General features: G+C 41.1%; 1 protein-coding gene across 2 annotated transcripts in view; it reads right to left on the bottom strand.

Moving 5' to 3' along the window:
• GALNT17 (polypeptide N-acetylgalactosaminyltransferase 17) overlaps window positions 1-17644 on the bottom strand; it is a 584160-nt gene that overhangs the window by 362298 nt on the left and 204218 nt on the right. For both annotated transcript variants that reach the window (XM_055392683.2, XM_004045535.5), the window contains exon 2: window positions 16588-16771. In XM_055392683.2, the coding sequence (XP_055248658.1) occupies window positions 16588-16771 (184 nt within the window). The remainder of the gene's footprint in view (window positions 1-16587; window positions 16772-17644) is intronic.

The raw sequence follows: 17644 nt of genomic DNA, 5'->3' as shown, positions 1-17644 counted from the left end.
GTTCTTTTTCATGTTGCTGATAAAGACATACCTGAGACTGAGTAATTTATAAAGTAAAAGAGGTTTCATGGACTCACAGCTCCACATGGCTGGGGAGGCCACACAGTCATGGCAGAAGGTAAAAGGCACTTCTTACATGGCAGTGGCAAGAGAGAATTAGAGAGTCAAGTGTAATGGGTTTCCCCTTATAAAACAATCAGATCTTACGAGACTTTATCACTACCATGAGAACAGTACGGGGGAAACTGACCTCATGATTCAATTTTCTCCCACTGGGTCCCTCTCACACATGGGAATTATGAGAGCTACAATTCAAGATGAGATTTGGGTGGGGACACAGCCAAATCACTAGGCACATATCACTAGGCACACCCTAGTCGGAATCACTATCATCTCCTACCTAGCACTATCCTCCAAACTGGACTCCTTGCATCTCTCCTGCTCTCTGCAATCCATTCTCCAAACATCATTCAGAATGACCTTCTAAAAACATACCCCAGATCAGGACACTTCACTATGTCAAATCCCCAGTGGCTATCATGACCTTTAATATCTGTTCCCTAGGCTGCCATAGCAAAGTACCACAAAATGGGGGCACTACAACAACAGAAATTTATTCTCTCATGGTTCTAGAGGCTAGAAGTCCCAAATGAAGGGGTCAGCAAGGGCATGCACCCTCTGAAGGCTCTAGAGGAGAATCCTTCCTTGCCTTCCCCACTTTTTGGAGATTGCTGGCAATTCCCAGCACTCCTTGGCTTGTGGATGCTCCATTCCAATCTCTGCCTGTCTTCACTTGGCCTCCTTCCTTCTGTCTCTGTCTTAGTCTCCGTGTTTTCTCCTCTTAAGATACTAACCATCTTGGGGATTTAGGGAGCACTCTAATGAAGTATGCCTCACTTTAACTAATAACATCTGCAAAGACCCTGTTATCCACATAAGGTGACCTGAGGTTCCGGATGGACTTGAATTTGGGGGTATATTATCAACCCAGTATATCACTTTTGTTCCCATTGAAATAAATCCCAGATTCATTGCCCACAATCCCACATGATATGGTTCCTACCTCCCTTCCATCACCCTCAAACAATTGGCCAGTATCTGCTATCAGTTCCTAAATCAAGCCCATTCCAAACTTAGGGTTTTCTAGGCACTATTCTTTCTGTCCAGAGAGGTTTTCTGACAGAGGCTTTATTTACTTATGTTTTTTGTTTGTTTGTTTGTTTGTCTGAGATGCAGTTTCTCTCTTGTCACCCAGGCTTGAGTGCACTGGCTCAATCTTGGCTCACTGCACCCTCTGCCTCCCAGGTTCAAACAATTCTTGTGCCTCATCTTCCTGAGTAGCTGGAACTACAGGTGTGTACCACTATGCCCAGCTAATTTTTGTATTTTTAGTAGAGATGAGATTTTTCCATGTTGGCCATGCTGATCTCAAACTCCTGGCCTTAAGTGATCCACCAGGCTTGGCCTCCCAAAGTGCTGGGATTACAGGCATGACTCACTGCACCCAGCCGCTGCCAGAGTTTTGAGCTGCTGTTTTATCCTCATCTCTTCTGCCTCTTCAATTCACCTTCTCTAAAGTACACTCTTGTTTCCATTTACTCTCTACAGTTGTCCCCCAGTATCTAAGGGGGATTGGTTCCAGAACCCCCTCATGGATACCAAAATCCAAGGATGCTCAAGTCCCTTGTATAAAATGGTATAGTATTTGCGCATAACCTACTCACATCTCCTGGATACTTTAAATAATCTCTAGATTACTTATAATATGTAATACAATGCAAATGCTATGCAAATAGTCATTATACTGTAGTGTTTTTTTATTTGCATTTTTTATTGTCGTATTGCTATTTTTTATTTTTATTTTTTTTCTAGTATTTTCCATCCTTAGTTGGTTGAATTTGCAGATGTAAAACCCAGGGATTTGAAGGGTCAGATGTATGTTAGCACCTGTTCATTTATTTCAAAACATTTATCACAATCTATAATTAGCTCATGTTTATTTTTCCCAGTTTATCATCTGTCTCCCCCTTATAACCTCAACCTCCAACATAGTGCCTGGTGTGTGGGAGCTGATTAACGAGTATTTACTGAGTGAATGAATAAAATCAAATGAGTACAAGGACTGTGTCATACACATCTGTTATAGCTCCCATAGTACCTGTGCATGGCTTTCTACAAAACCCTAGAAAACATCTGTTGAAATCATAAATAAATTCCTTTCTTTATTTTTATTTAACTCATAAATAATTTCCATCAATTTTATCCATGCCACAATTTGTTCTTACACAAGAATTCCCCTGACCGGACTCTGTGAGGCAGAAACAACAGCTCAAATTCTGCCACCAGGGTTCCAAATATTTATTTAGAATTATGTTTCTAGTACCGCACAGCCCAAGACTCTTCAAACTTCTGATTATCAAATATTGCCTAAGTGCAACCATGTGCAAAGTGGGGCTGCATTCATCACAATGAAGATAAGTCTATTTAAACAACTTCAAGATCATGTTTATAAATAAGATTGTGAAACTAAAAACTTCATTTGTGTTCATAAAACACTTGAGAGCTACAGAGAGCTCAATATTATTGTCAAGGGTCAAGTGTCCAGCAAAAGGCTGCCCATGGAGACATAATCACATTGCTTCATCATTGGGGCACGTACCATTAAAGGAATTTTCAAGGAATAATCACTTGTAGTACATCTACTTAAAGCAATTTCGTATTTACTTATTCAATTGAATTATTTATGTTATTCGTAATGAAACGAAACTCCAAACAGCATTGGTTCCGTCACGTCTTCCTTTGCTTTTATCTGGTTTACCGCATGTGACTATTTTTATGCAAATGAGGTTATGATGACATTAAACATTTTCTGCTGATTTTCCAAGAACAAATATGTTCCCTCCATATGCCACAGTCTTCTTTTTCCTGCATCCATCCTCAAAGCTCTGTTGGCTGATCGGAATTTCTTCTAAAGTAACTAAAGGGACATGCCATCTGTAATACTGATGAGCCTTTCTCCCTGCACAGTGCACACGTGGCTCTCCCATTAATACCTGAATTTAGTCCATTTCACCCATTCCACCAGAAGCCTGATTTATACCCCCAGCTCTTACAAGCCTATAAATCTCAGCTTGTTACGAAAGCACTGTGGTTCTCTCCTGCTGCCACTTGGAGAATGTTTACTGTACTCACAAACCAAGAACAACGAAGAACTCCACACATAAACAGGTGTTGTGATTGCAAAGGCATTTGCCTCTATTGATTATCCCCAGAGCTGAGAAACAAATGTTTCCCGTACTGTAAGTATTTCACGTAACTATCTGTCCACTGAACGAATCGGAGTAGAATTTGGCAAACTGCCTAAAGTGAGCTTGTATAAACCAGCTTGGGTTTTCTTGTAGGGTGTGGGGATGTGTGTGTGCCCATGTAGATGCCTGGACGCAAGTTTAGGATGGGTTGGTTTTAACTCAGTGCACTGCTAGAGTGAGGAAGCAATGGACTAGGCAGACAGGATAATCCCCTAGAAACACAAAGGTTGTTTAAGTACCAACTCTCAAGTCCCCAGTAACAGTGTGAGGATTTCTGAATATTAGATGAGATGCGCTAGCCCCTCCTACAGCTCTCATCTGTCTACAATCCTTACTTAAACTATCAAAGGCCAACAGAAGCAACAACAGCCAGTACTGTAAATCTCAACATTGGTTTGATTCAAACTAATAAATCAAGAATGCCATGTCCCATAGCTGCATCTACATCTGGGGAATGTGAACTTGAGACTCAATGACCCCGGGGGTTGTAAACAGGTGACAGAGCAGATCCATTTGCATAAATAGGACAAGGTTGACACTGCTTTCTATCCACTGGTTTCAAATTCTCCATGAAAGACATTGAAACTTGTCCAGAAAGCTCTCTAGAAAGAAACAGAGGGGAATCCTGATGGTAACTTTGTTTTAAACGCATTTCAGGTGAGAATACTTTCAAGTTCCAAGAAAAGATCTAATTAACGTTGCCAATTCATAACCTTTGGGGCTGGCAATGCCTCTAAAAGAAGTGGGAATTCTTTCTTACACAGTTAAGTCTCAAGAGCATCCATTTCTTTTTTTTTTTGAGACAGAGTCTCACTCAGTGGTCCAGGCTGGAGTGCAATGGTGTGATCTCGGCTCACTGCCACCTCCTTCTCCCAGGTTCAAGCGATTCTCCTGCCTCAGCCCCCTGAGTATCTGAGATTACAGGCACCCACCACCACGCTCAGCTAATTTTTGTATTTTTAGTAGAGATGGGTTTTCACCATGTTGGCCAGGCTGGTCTCAAACTCCTGACCTCAAGAGATCCGCCCACCTCGGCCTCCCAAAATGCTAGATTACAGACATAAAATGTATTTTTTAATATTCAGTCCTTTTCAAGGAAAAATTACTTCAATATGTGGGAAAAATCAAATCGTGAAAAGAGGAAAAACACACATTATACTTTTTTTTTCTTCTGGTCTGACTACTATGGAGGAAGCAGAAGCAGGAGGTAGCTGAGCCCATCCTCCAACTTTCACAAAGTCTCCCATGACCTCAGAACATCCCTAGTGAGGGCTGAACCTTCCTCAGTATGTTGGCTGTGGGGAATCCACAGCTGCCCCTTCTGATCCAGGCCTGGGAAGAGCCTTATGAAGGAAAGTACCCTCCCCAGACTCTCACCATCACCCTGGCATCTGTCTCAGGCTGGACCCTCTGGATTTCTGTGCTGACTTGGGGACAAGGAAATGCCCATTGTCCTAGATTTAAGTTTTCCATGTAAGTGCAAGGCTAAGGATATATCACTTTTCAGTAGATATTTTCCTGAAGATCCTGTCATTTAATGTAAGGTGTTTTAAAGATGATAAGGGGTATGGCCAGGTGTGGTGGCTTGTGCCTGAAATGTATAGGTATATTATTGTGTGAAATGTATAGGTATATTATTCTATACATTTCATGTGGAAAATTTAATCCACACAGCAATTCTATAAAGTAGATACGATTACATCACCATTTTACTTATGAGGAAACTGAGGCACAAACAGGTTAAGCAACTTGCCCAAGGTCACATAGCTAGAAAGGGACAAAGCTGAGATTAGAAGTTAGATTTCTGAATCCAGGCTCTTAACCTTCACGTATAACTCTCTCATGAAGGTTTTTAGGTGGCCCAGGTATCTTCTTCAGACCTAGAGAATCTGCAAAAGTGGGATGAACATTCACCCATAAGTACTGCAGGAATCATATCACCCTCACACACTAAAGGAAAGGGCACCCCTCAACTTACATACTCCACTCTTCCATCCCATTGCTGCGTGAAGACCTGCTTTAGCAAATAAAGTTCCTCCTCGGTATAAACTCTATGGTAAGACATTTCCTAAGCCACATAATATTATACAATTTTTCTTTCCCATGTTTTATTAAAAAAAAATACTGTATGCCTTAAAGAGGGTTTCAACTGTATTACACTACATACTAGGGCCATCACAGGCAATAGCTGCTCAAATTCAACATAAAGCTCCTTTGGAATTTTGTTAGTTTCGAAAGAATTGAAAAGTACCAAGAGAGGAAAACTAAAGAAGTAACTCCACCCACCCACACACCCACCCCCGCCCCCCAACACGCAAGATTCCCTAGATAAACTGTCCACTTGCTGTAAGACTCAGAATTTCTTTTCCTTCTGGCAACCCCATCATAGAGGAGAAGGTTCCATTCTCCAGACACATAAGGTTAGGCAGTTGATGTGGGGATGTCCACAGACCTTGAAGATACACACAGAGCTGGGTTTGAATCCAGGTCCCTGCACTTACTAGCTGTGTGACCTCAGGCAGGTTGCTTAACCTCTCCAAGGCCACCTTGCCTCATTTATAAAAGAAGGGATGGGAATAGCTATTTCAGAGAGCAGTTAAATTTAAATGAGATCAATAAAACATGCCATACAGCGACAAAAACATAAAAGGTAGTCAATAAAAGGGAAAAATTATTGTGGTTAGTGATTCAGGGACACTCCTAAGCATACAGCTACTTATTATTATTACTCATTGGACAGCTACTCTCTGTGTCCATGTGAGTCTGTGAAAAAGAAAGTTTAACATAGAATTTTTGACCTTTTAAAATATATATAATATGTAAGTATAATATATAAATATAATATATATACACACACACTGTCACATGTACACACACATCTCACTCTGTTATCCAAGATGGGGTGCAGTGGCACGATCATAGCTCCCTGTAGCCTTGGACTCTGGGCTCAAGCAATCCCCCCACTTCAGCCTCCCCAGTAGCTGGGACAACAGGCACAAGCCACCATATCCAGCTTTTTTTTTTTTTTTTTAATTTTTAGTAGAGACAGGTCTCACTGTGTTAACCAGGCTGGTCTCAAACTCCTGACCTCAAGAGATCTTCCTGCCTCAGCCTCTCAAAGTGTTGGGATTACAGGCATGAGCCCCCACACCCAGCTGGATTCTTGACTCTTTTTAAGGCACTTTCACCCTATATAAAAACCGACCTGTGAGACACAGGGTATCTATTGTTAGAGAAATGATTCATATAAAAAAAGCTCCACTGCAGCTACTATAATCAGATGTGTCCTTTTCACAGCGGAGGGAAACTTGAGTTGGGTACTGAGCCATGAGTAGATTTGCTCCACTCATTCATTATAAGACCAGGACTCACGTACACATACAAGCCACATGCACACAGACCCAACCTAAAATACCCACTGGAGTTGGATGATTCTCAAATACCCATGGTCAGCCCAGACATCATTCCTGACCTCCAGACCACAACATGCCTCTGTTCACTGGGCATGACATGAGGATGCTCCACAGGGTCATCATGCCAGCCGCATCCAAAGCAGACATTGTCGGGATAAAATGGGTTAGAATTTGTTGTGCTGAAAGAAAGAGGAGACTTTCTGAGTGAAGCAAAATGAATTCCAAAGAAACCTGACATCTGGATTTATAAGCAGGAGGCCAAAGGAGAAATTGAAGATAACAGCAGTAGAAACCGCTCATAAATTACCTACATGGTTTGAGAGGAGAAAGCATATCATAAAATTGGTGCAGGGATCTCAGCAGTGGCTTTAATAAGCACAGACAGATTTCTGTGGTCCCTCCCTCACAGTACGAGATAATTGGAAAAGCAGATAATTACTATGCCACAGTGTGATATAGAATGGTATGTCTCAGCAAAAAAACAAAAAACAAACAACAACAACAACAACAAAAAACAGTGGGGGCTTAGAAAGCCTTGCCCAGCTTCTGGTGTCACCAAAGGTTATCTTCTTACAAACACAGAGCCAAATCATAAATAAAGCCAGACAGATTCATGTCCTGTGGTTACTCAAGAAAACCAATACTTTGGGAAACCCTGGACAAGCAGAACTGCTGTCTTCCTTACAAAACGTGAACCCCTACAGCATTCTCTCTCCTGGTTAACGAGATCACTTCCACTCCATCTCCAAAGCTAGTGCACCCACTTCATCCATTTCCAATTAGTTGCCTCATTTTACTAATTCTCTCTAGGATTTTCTTGAATCCAGCTCTTCCACCTTATCCCTGCTTAGTCCTTAGTTTGTTACAGGAAAACAATTGTATAAAAGTAGCACAATAATAATAAAGTGCTTGCTGTATTATTAAAAACACGCCTCTTCTCTCTCTGGCAATGTCTCGCACACAGTTGGCACTCAATAAACGTTGGTAACCATGACTTAATATTTAGCCATCCTGCTACAAGCCTCCATCTTCACCATTCCATTCTCCACATTTCTGCCACAGTTATCATTATTTTAAAAAAAGAAATTATAATAATAATACCATCCTGACTCTAATCTTTTACTGGCATCTACTGAAAATGTGAAAGTCCCCACCCAGGGCTAGAACATGAGGCACTTCCCAGCCTGGTTTCCTCCTTCCACTCCAAATTTTTCTTCCACAATTCAATCTGGAAACTATTCTCTAGCCAAAAGTTTTCCATTTCCCCTAATCCCAAAATCCAAGAACTGTCCCCTGAGCCACGGAGTGCCTGGAATTGCGATTCCTTTCTTTAAGAGCTTTTGTTTTTTTCCTGTAGTTAATAGTTGCTTTGCTTTTTCACAAGCTGAGCTACTTATCATTGCACTTGCTGTTCTCTCTCTCAAATGCCCTGCCTCCCCTTTAGAGGGAAAACTCCTGCTTGCCAATAAGATCAAGGTCACCTTCTGCCTCCCACAGAATGGCTCACGCCCTTGTCTTACTTTCTAAGGCCCTCTAAAAGTGACCAAAAGGACTATAAATAGCCACCAGCCTCTCCCACTCTCTTTGAAGTCCTCTGGGGCCAAGATGCCTTGCTCTTCTCCAAATTGCTGGCACAGTGCCTGGCAGATTGGAGACTTTAGTCAAAAAATCATTTTTAGTAATTTCTACAAAACCAAGGAAGGACAAGAAGAAGAAAAAAAAAGAAATACAGACCAAAAGAACACCACAGAGAAAATAAGCCTACTTATATACAAAAAGCATAAAATGTAACATATTTAGCACCTCCAAATAAGAGAAAGAGAAGGGTTATTTATAAGATTATTTTGAAAAAGCTCTTCTCTAAAAAGAGGGACAGATCTTTGGAACAAAAGATGCAAACTTGAACCATATTCCAAAATAAACTCTAGAAGGATGGAAGGGTGAAATATAAAAGAGTCATAGAAAAGCAACACAAAACAGAATAGAATATTTATAAGTATTCTGAGGGATAATATCTTTTTACACTTTAAAGCAGGGAAGAAATGAAAATGGTAAGACTGACAGCTTGGGATTCATACAAGTTTAAAATATCTGTCCAGTGGAAGAAAAAAAATAGTCACGGAATTAAAACAAAATGGAAAACAGCATTTTGGAATTCATTTGCCTGAAATGTGACAAACAAATGGTTAATCTCACTGCTACCTAAACATTCATTCATATTTATAAGAAAAACAATTTTCTCAAGTGTAACATAGCAATAAAACAGTAAGAATTAAAGCAACTTGAGGTTCTGTTTAAAATTGCAATGAAATTAGCCTACTTAAAGCTTCTTAAAAACTTGTGAGAGCTGTTTGGGGCTTAACAAAAAGGATCCTATCCATTGGGGAATAATTTCTCTGGAGGAAGGAAACTGCTCAGCCCCAGGCAGCTGCCTCTCCTTACATCTCCAGGGCTCAGATATCAGCAAAGTTGCTTCTACAGGCAAGAGCCTTACAACTCTTTGATGGCTGGGATTAGTTTGCAATGAAGAGAGGTTAATTTGGTAACTTTTGCTGTGGAGCTCAGAATTTACAACAGTCTCTCTGGTTACTGCCTATGGCCTATGGGCTCTCAAATTTATCTCAAAATTCACCTTCAAATTTACCCAACACATAGTGGCCAGAATAATCTAAATGTGATCATATCATTCAAGCTAGTTCTCCAACTCATTCTTCTACTGTACTTTCATCCCACATATCTTGCATTTTTTGGTATAGATTTATATTTATTGTTTAATTGAAATTTTGTTAAAATAAAACATACACAGTCTCCTTCAACTCCTGTAATCTCCATGTTGCTAAATAACAATGATTATGTTAGTATTTCTTGATGTGTAATACACATTTTCAATTGACTTCCTGCTACTGAAGATGTAGATTTAGTTTTCTTACACTACCCACACCTCACATACACATTTTGCCTCCTCCTTCTTCCAATAATTATACCATAATTTGTGTTTAAATCAATATGAAATATTTACATTTATATGACTACAATATATTGCTCAGAGCTGAGCTACAGAGTATATGGGAAGTATAGTTTGTTTATTGGAGAGCTTTTGTTTTTTTTCTGTATTAATTGCTTTGCTTTTTCACAAGCTGTTTTGTGTCTATCAGTAATATGGTTGGGATGCGTGTCTCAGCCAAATCTCATGTTGAAATGTAATTCCCAGTGTGGGAGGTGGGGCCTAGTGGGAGGTGTCTGGATCATGGGGGTGGATCTCCATAAATGGCTTAGTGCCATCCTCTGGATGATGAGTGAGTTCACATGAGATTTTGTTGTTTAAAAGTGTGTGGCATCTCCCACTCTCTCTCTCTTTTGCTCCCACTCTTGCCATGTGACAGGCTGGCTCACCTTTTGCTTTCAGCCATGACTGTAAGCTTCCTGAGGCCTCATTAGAAGCCAAGTAGAAGAAAAGGACCATGCTTCCTGGACAGTCTGCAGAAAAGTGAGCCAACTAAACTTCTTTTATTTATAAATAACCCAGTCTCAGGTATTCCTTTATAGCAACACAATGGCCTAACACAATCAGTAAATAGTCCCAAGCTTTTTGAACGAGGAGTTAAGAAAAAATCTTAATGCAGTCAAAAACTCTAGGCAATCAAACAGTGTTGCCACTTCCCACCTCCTTTAGAGACATACCTCCTGGAGCCCTGCATCCTCCTGCATCCACAGGAGCCTCTAGGAGGTTTCTCTCTAAAGATGTGGGAATAATTGATCTCTTGGTCTGCTACATGGCTGTCACCCTAGAATGTTACCCTGGAGCATCTCTTCATCATCTTCCTCACTTGACTCCTTTGTTTTGCTGGAGCATGTGCTTGAGTAGCTTCCTCAAAACAAATTCAGAGAAGGTAAAATTGTTAAGAGCCTACATTTTTGCGATGGGTTTACTTTGCATTTGCTCCTGGCCCAAAGTATTCTATAGATGACTGTTAAGAGTTCTAAATGGAACATTATTTTTTTCTCTCAAAATTATTTAAGCATTCTTCCATTGTCTTCTAATGTTTCTACAGAGGAATCTAATGCCAACTATACGTAATCTGCATTTATTCTCTGAAAGCTTTCAGGACTTTTTCTTCATCCAAGTTGTTTAGAAATTTTAAATTTACATTTCTTGATGTGAGTTTAGTTTTTTTTCTTTTCATGAATTATGTAGGAACTGGGTGGGATCTTCTAATCTGAAAGCTCACATCCTACGGATTCTGGGAAATTGTCTTGCATCATTTGTTTGATGACTTTCTTCTCTCTGTTCTCTCTGATTTTCTCATTAGTGGATGTTGAACCTACTGGACTGATCTAATTTCTTTTGATCTTTCCACTCCTAATTTTCATTTCTTTTTTTCTACTTTTTAGAACTTTTCTCAATGCTGTCTTCCAACTCTTTATTAAATTACTTATTTCTATTTAATTTTTATTTTATAAGAGATAGGGTCTTGCTATGTTGCCCAAGCTGGACTCTAACTCCTAGGTTCAAGTGTTCCTACTGTCACAGCCTTCTGAATAGCTAGGACTACAGGTCTAACTTTTAACTGTTAAGATTTATTTTTTATTCTATGATGTATTTTTGTGCAGTGCAGTCTCACTCTGTTGCCCAGGCTGGAGTGCAGTGGCGCAATCTGGGCTCACTGCAACCTCTATGTCCCAGGTTCAAGCAATTCTCCTGCCTCAGCCTCCCAAGTAGCTGGAATTACAAGCATGCACCACTATGCCCAGCTAATTTTTTCTTGTATTTTTAGTAGAGACAGGGTTTCACCATGTTGGCCAGGCTGGTCTCAAACTCCTGACCTCAAATGATCCACCCACCTCAGCCTCCCAAAGTGCTGGGATTACAGCCATGAGCCACTGCACCTGGCCTTATGATTATTATCTTAATATATCTATTTGCTCTTGGTTTATAAACAAAACAAAACATTCTATGATCTCCTAAGTCATTAAACAGAAACAAAGTTTATTGTTTCTGTTTACTGTTTTCTGTTGTTGTTGTTGTTAACATCTTTTATAACAAAGACTCTACTGAGATGTCTAGTGATCCTGCCTTTCCTTTCTTATTTTAGAGCAGGACTGCTTTATGCAAAAGGATGAAGCCTTACAACTCGCATGCCATACTAATAGTTAATGAGCAGAACCCAGCCATTTTAGGGGTACCCCCAGCTGTCAGATCTATCAGCCTTTTCCTTAGGCTGAATAATTTTCTTTAAGTGGATTCTTCAAACTCTTGCTTACAGGAGTAATAGAGACTACAGGGGTAATGGAGCTGGAAAGTCATCCCATTTCATATGCAGCCTTGTTATCCTCTGTCCAAGGCCACCTCTATGAACTATAGTTCATCTTCTCTACGGAGTAAACCTCCCATATTCTGCCAGATGAGAAAGGGCAGCCTCTGGCTGTGCAGAGTTGAAGAAAGGATCTAGGGACATAACTGCTAACCACCCCTTCTGTTCAAATCCGCCCCCACCCCCTCCCGGCCATCAGAAATGCCTGTCATCTCCAATTCTTGAGTCTCTAGGGGCTTCTGGCTAGACTGCATTCTTCTGCTCTTACCACCCCCACCCACCTCATGTGGGAGGTTGGGTCTCAGCTTCACCCAGCTTGCTCTGTCAGTTGCCATTACCATCCTCTTTCCATCTTCCAAAATTTTGTACATGTCACTCTTCCCTGTGATCATCAGCCAACCTCTTGAGGTTTTTTTTCCTTGTAAGTTGCCATTCTCTCTATTCCTTTGCTATCATTTTAACAGGGTTTCAGGAAGGTTCACATGTAAATGGTATGTTCAAGCCATTATGTTACATCACACAGCAATATTGGGCCATGGGTTCCTCCCTGAGTATGCCACGTCATACCCAACCAAGTGTGCTTCTTCTGTTTGTTCTCCCGCCTGGTCCACCCTTATCCCTCTCCCAATTTCAATTTTCCTTTTTTTTTTTTGAGACAGAGTCTCAATCTGTCACCCAGGCTGGAGTGCAGTGGCATGATCTCAGCTCACTGCAACCTCCACCTAACAGTTTCAAGCCATTCTCCTGCCTCAGTCTCCCAAGTAGCTGGGACCACAGGCGTGCACCACTATGCCCCGCTTCTTTTTTTGTATATTTTAGTACAGACGGGGTTTCATCACATTGGCCAGGCTAGTCTCGAACTCCTGACCTCAGGTGATCTGCCCGCCTTAGCCTCCCAAAGTGCCGGGATTACAGGCGTGAGCCACCACGCCTGGCCCCCCATCTTCAACTTTCTATCCCTTAATGGTCCTTCAAGCATTATCTCAAACAAGAAACTTTCTCAGATCCTCGCTGCACATGCTGTGTGAATCTCTAGCCAGCACATACCCTTGTGCTGACCTGATCTGCTGGTATATCTGTCTTCCTCCCTAGACAAGAAGTAAGTAGGCAAGGACTGTGCTTCATCCAAGCGTCTATCTCCAGTGGGGAGAAAACTATCTGGCTCATAATAAGTGCTCAGTAATACTTGTTCAACCGGCTCTTTTCCAGTAACCTTGTTTTGAAGGCATTTTCATTCTTATAGAAGTACAAAAAAATAGGGCCATGTTTATTTGCCAATGTCCTAATAAGAAAGGCTAATGAGAGAGCATCGGGAAATAAAAACAGACAGATGTTTTGGAGAGCAAAAGTCCAGGGACACAAAATAGCTTCCAGCAGGGGTGATGTATATTTTCCTAGTGATTCTAAATGAATACATGCTTATTTGGTAGAGAGAGAGATTTAACAGGTTTCTCAGCTAATGCTGCAAATTTAAATCCATTTAAGATAATTTTCTTTATTTTGAATCTATTTTTCTCAGTAACCAAGACACTTAACTGATTTGTACAAAATTCATTTGAGAAAGAAATAATCTACTTCAAGCAAGGACACACTCTAAATAGAAAAAGAGAGACACTACAAATCTAATAGAAAATGGAGAATCTGTTTGAGAAGCAGAGGTGGAGTTCTGCTTGGAACATAGGGGTTTTCTCTCCAGCATCTTGACACTATGTCCATCTTCTTTTGTCTATTTTACAAGCAGAAAATAAGTAATTCTTAAATCTGAGAGCACAAAACAAAGACCTCTCATAATCCAACCAAGATGCACACAAATAGTTTTTAGACAGTGTCTCACTCTCTTCCTCGGGCTGGAATGCAGTGGTGCCACGATGGCTTACTGCAGCCTTGACCTCCCAGACTCAGGTGACCCTCAGCCTCAGGAGTAGCTGGGACTATATAGGCACGCACCACCACCACACCTGGCTAATTTATATATATACATATTTTTTTTTTTTTTTTTTTTTTTTTTGAGACGGAGTCTCGCTCTTTCGCCCAGGCTGGAGTGCAGTGGCGCTATCTTGGCTCACTGCAACCTCCGCCTCCCAGGTTCACACCATTCTCCTGCCTCAGCCTCCCGAGTAGGTGGGACTACAGGCACCCGCCACCATGCCCGGCTAATTTTTTGTATTTTTAGTAGAGACAGGGTTTTACCGTGTTAGCCAGGATGGTCTCGATCTCCTGATCTTGTGATCCACCCGCCTCGGCCTCCCAAAGTGCTGGGATTACAGGCCACCGTGCCTGGCAATTTTTATGTTTTTTGTAGAGACAACGCTTTGCCATGTTGCCCAGGCTGATCTCGAACTCCTGGGCTCAAGCGATCTGCCCATAGCGATTGGCTTCCCAAAGGGCTAGGATTATAGATGTGAGCCACTGTACTCAGCCCCAAGTTTTTTTGTTGTTGTTGTTTGTTTGTTTGTTCTGAGATGGAGTTTCGCTCTGTCGCCCAGGCTGGAGTGCAATGGCACGATCTCGGCTCACTGCAACCTCTGCCTCCCTGGTTCAAGTGATTTTCCTGCCTCAGCCTCCCGAGTAGCTGGGATTATAGAAGCCTGCTACCGCGCCCAGCCCATTTTTGTATTTTTAGTAGAGACGGGATTTCGCTATCTTGGCCAGGCTGGTCTCGAACTCCTGACCTCGTGATCCACCCTCCTCAGCCTCCCAAAGTGTTGGGATTACAGGCGTGAGCCACCGTGCCCTGCCAGCCTCACGCTTTTTAAAAGGCAAGAATCTCATGCAAAAAAGTGTAAGTTGAAACAATAACCTATCAGTTTGGCATTTTTTACATGCTAGTACCCAGTATTGGAAGGGTCTAGTAAAATTCTAACAGGAGTAGAATTACTATAGATTTTCTGGAGGAAAATATTATAATACGTATCAAGAATCTCCAAAAATATCGCTCTACTATATACCTTTAGAAGTGTGGATTCAGAAAATAAATATCAAATCAATACATATAAAGATATGAGTGAAAAAATATTCAATAGAATGTTATATATAATAATGAAAAATTGAAAATAACCTAAATTTCCAACAATGGAAACAGATCATCATTAATAACATCAGAAAATACTCACGATTTAATGTTAAACGAAAAAGGGAAAAAGTGAGATATCATAGGCTCATAATCTGTATAGAAAATAGACTCAAAGACAATATACTAAAACTTCAATAGATGCTGTCCCCAAGGGATGAGATCATGGTGATTTTTTTTAGAAAAAGGAAAATCAAAACCATAATGAGATACCATTTCAACCAGTCATAATGGTTATCATTAAAAAGTAAAAAAAATAACAGATGCTGGAGAGGTTGTAGAGAAAAGGTAATGGTTATACACTGCTGGTGAGAATGTAAATTAGTTCCGCCATTGTAGAAAGCAATTTGGTGAAGCCGCAAAGAACTCAAAGCAGACCCATTTGACCCAGCAATCCCATTATTGGGTATATACCCAAAGGAATATAAATTGTTCTATCATAAAGACACATGCACAGGTATGTTCATTATAGCACTATTCACTGTAGCAAAGAAATGGAATCAACCTAAATGCCCATCAATAGTAGACTGGATAAAGAAAATGTGGCACATATACACCATGGAATACTATGCAGCCATAAACAAGAATGACATCATGTCCTTTGCGGCAACATGGAGTTGGAGGCCATTGTCCTAGGCAAACTAACTCAGAATAGAAAACCAAATACCACCAGTTCTCACTTACAAGTCGGGGCTAAACGCCGAGTACACATGGACACAAAGAGGGGAACAATAGACATGAGGCCTACTTGAAAGTGGAGGGAGGGAGAAAGGTAAGAATCAAGAAACTATCTATCGTGTTATCTGGGAGATGAAATGATCTGTAGGCTGAACCCCTGTGACATGCAATTAACCTATATAACAAACCTACACATGTTCCCCTGAACATAAAATAAACATTAAAAGAATAACAATGGCTGGCTGTGGTGGCTCACACCTGTAATCCCAGCACTTTGGGAGGCCAAGGCAGGCAGATCACCTGAGGTCAGGAGTTTGAGATCAGCCTGACCAAAGGCATAAAATCCCATTTCTACTAAAAATACAAAATTAGCCAGGTGTGGTGGTGCGTGCCTGCAATCCCAGCTACTCGGGACGCTGAGGCAGGAGAATCACCTAAACCCAAAAGGCGGAGGTTGCGGTGAGCCGAGATCACACCATTGCGCTCCAGCCTGGGCAACAAGAGCGACACTCTGTCTCAAAAAAAAAAAAAAAAAAAAAAAGAAGAAGAAGAAGAATTAAAATATAAAGCTTTTTGTATTGAGGCTCTTTCTACATGTTTCTGGAACACTTTGATAACAACTGAACTTTTTTGTTTAGCTAATCTTTCATATGCAACAGGAGTACTAAGTCTATTTATTAAAGAGGAAACTAAAATAAAAACTCCCCCAAGAGTTACAAATAACAGTGGAAAATATCACAAACGTAGCGGTCTACACCCACTCTGACGACCCATCAAGCTCCGCAAATGACTGAACCAGAACTTACTTGGTGGGACGATAATCCGGAATGGAACGGTCCAGTGAAATTTTTTCACTGAGGTAGGAATTGTAGCCATACTTCTCATGGGGTCCCTTAGCCTTTTCTTCTTCAGCCGGGGAAAGAGTAGCCGGAAGGCCCCCTTTACCCCGCCCACCATAACCTTCAATGAGCCCAAGGGATTTGGATAAGCCTAGAAAAAGTGGGAGAAAAAAGAATTATTAGAAAACCATCATACCAGGATGTATTACTCAATCTCCGCTGCAGCTTCAACAGACATTTTAACATTACTTGTCACAGAAAAAATGATGTCCTCAATTTATCAAACTCAGGTATAGGCCCTGAAAACATTTCTATTGAGAGGAAGGTCAAGGTCACAGACAGTTCTGGGGTTAAAGTCTGGTTAGAATCCTCTCCCTCTGTCTCTACCAAAAACTACAAAAATTAGCTGGGCGTCGTGGTGCACACCTGTAGTCCCAGCTACTCGAGAGGCTGAGGCAGGAGAATCTCTTGAGCCCAGGAGACAGAAATTGCAGTGAGCCAAGATCACACCACTGCACTCCAGCCTGGACAACAGAGCAAGACTCTGTCTCAAAAAAATAAATAAATAAATATAAAAGAATCCTCTCTCTCCTTTTGGGGACTGGGATGAGATGGGGGTCTGTAAAAGGGAGAGACCATCTAAACTGGGAGAAATGAGGACGAAAGAGGACACAGGAAATGAGACAGAACTGGGGCCGTTATTCACGCCTGTTTCCCTTTTGCTAGGAGGAACTACAGCAAGAAGAAATAGCACAGAATAAAAACAGCAAGTCACAGATAACTGCCAAACTGCAGATGCTTTTGCTTCATTTGAACAGAAAGCGACATGCAGATTGATTTTTATCTTGAGTTTAAAGGGTCCAACATTCTGACACAGCTCTTTCCCTAATGGTTTTATTTAAATTTTATCTAAATGGCAAGAGGAAATACAAAATGTTTGAGAATAAATCACAGAGGAGAGGAAAAAACCCACACGGGTGATAACCGTGCCAAGTAGACTTGGAGGCCTCTGTAACAAGCCTCA

The sequence above is a fragment of the Gorilla gorilla genome, chromosome 6 (genome assembly GCF_029281585.2).
Source record: "Gorilla gorilla gorilla isolate KB3781 chromosome 6, NHGRI_mGorGor1-v2.1_pri, whole genome shotgun sequence".
NCBI lineage: Eukaryota > Metazoa > Chordata > Mammalia > Primates > Hominidae > Gorilla > Gorilla gorilla.
The sequence above is the reverse complement of the archived record's forward strand: the minus strand, read 5'-3'. Positions and strand labels throughout refer to the sequence as shown.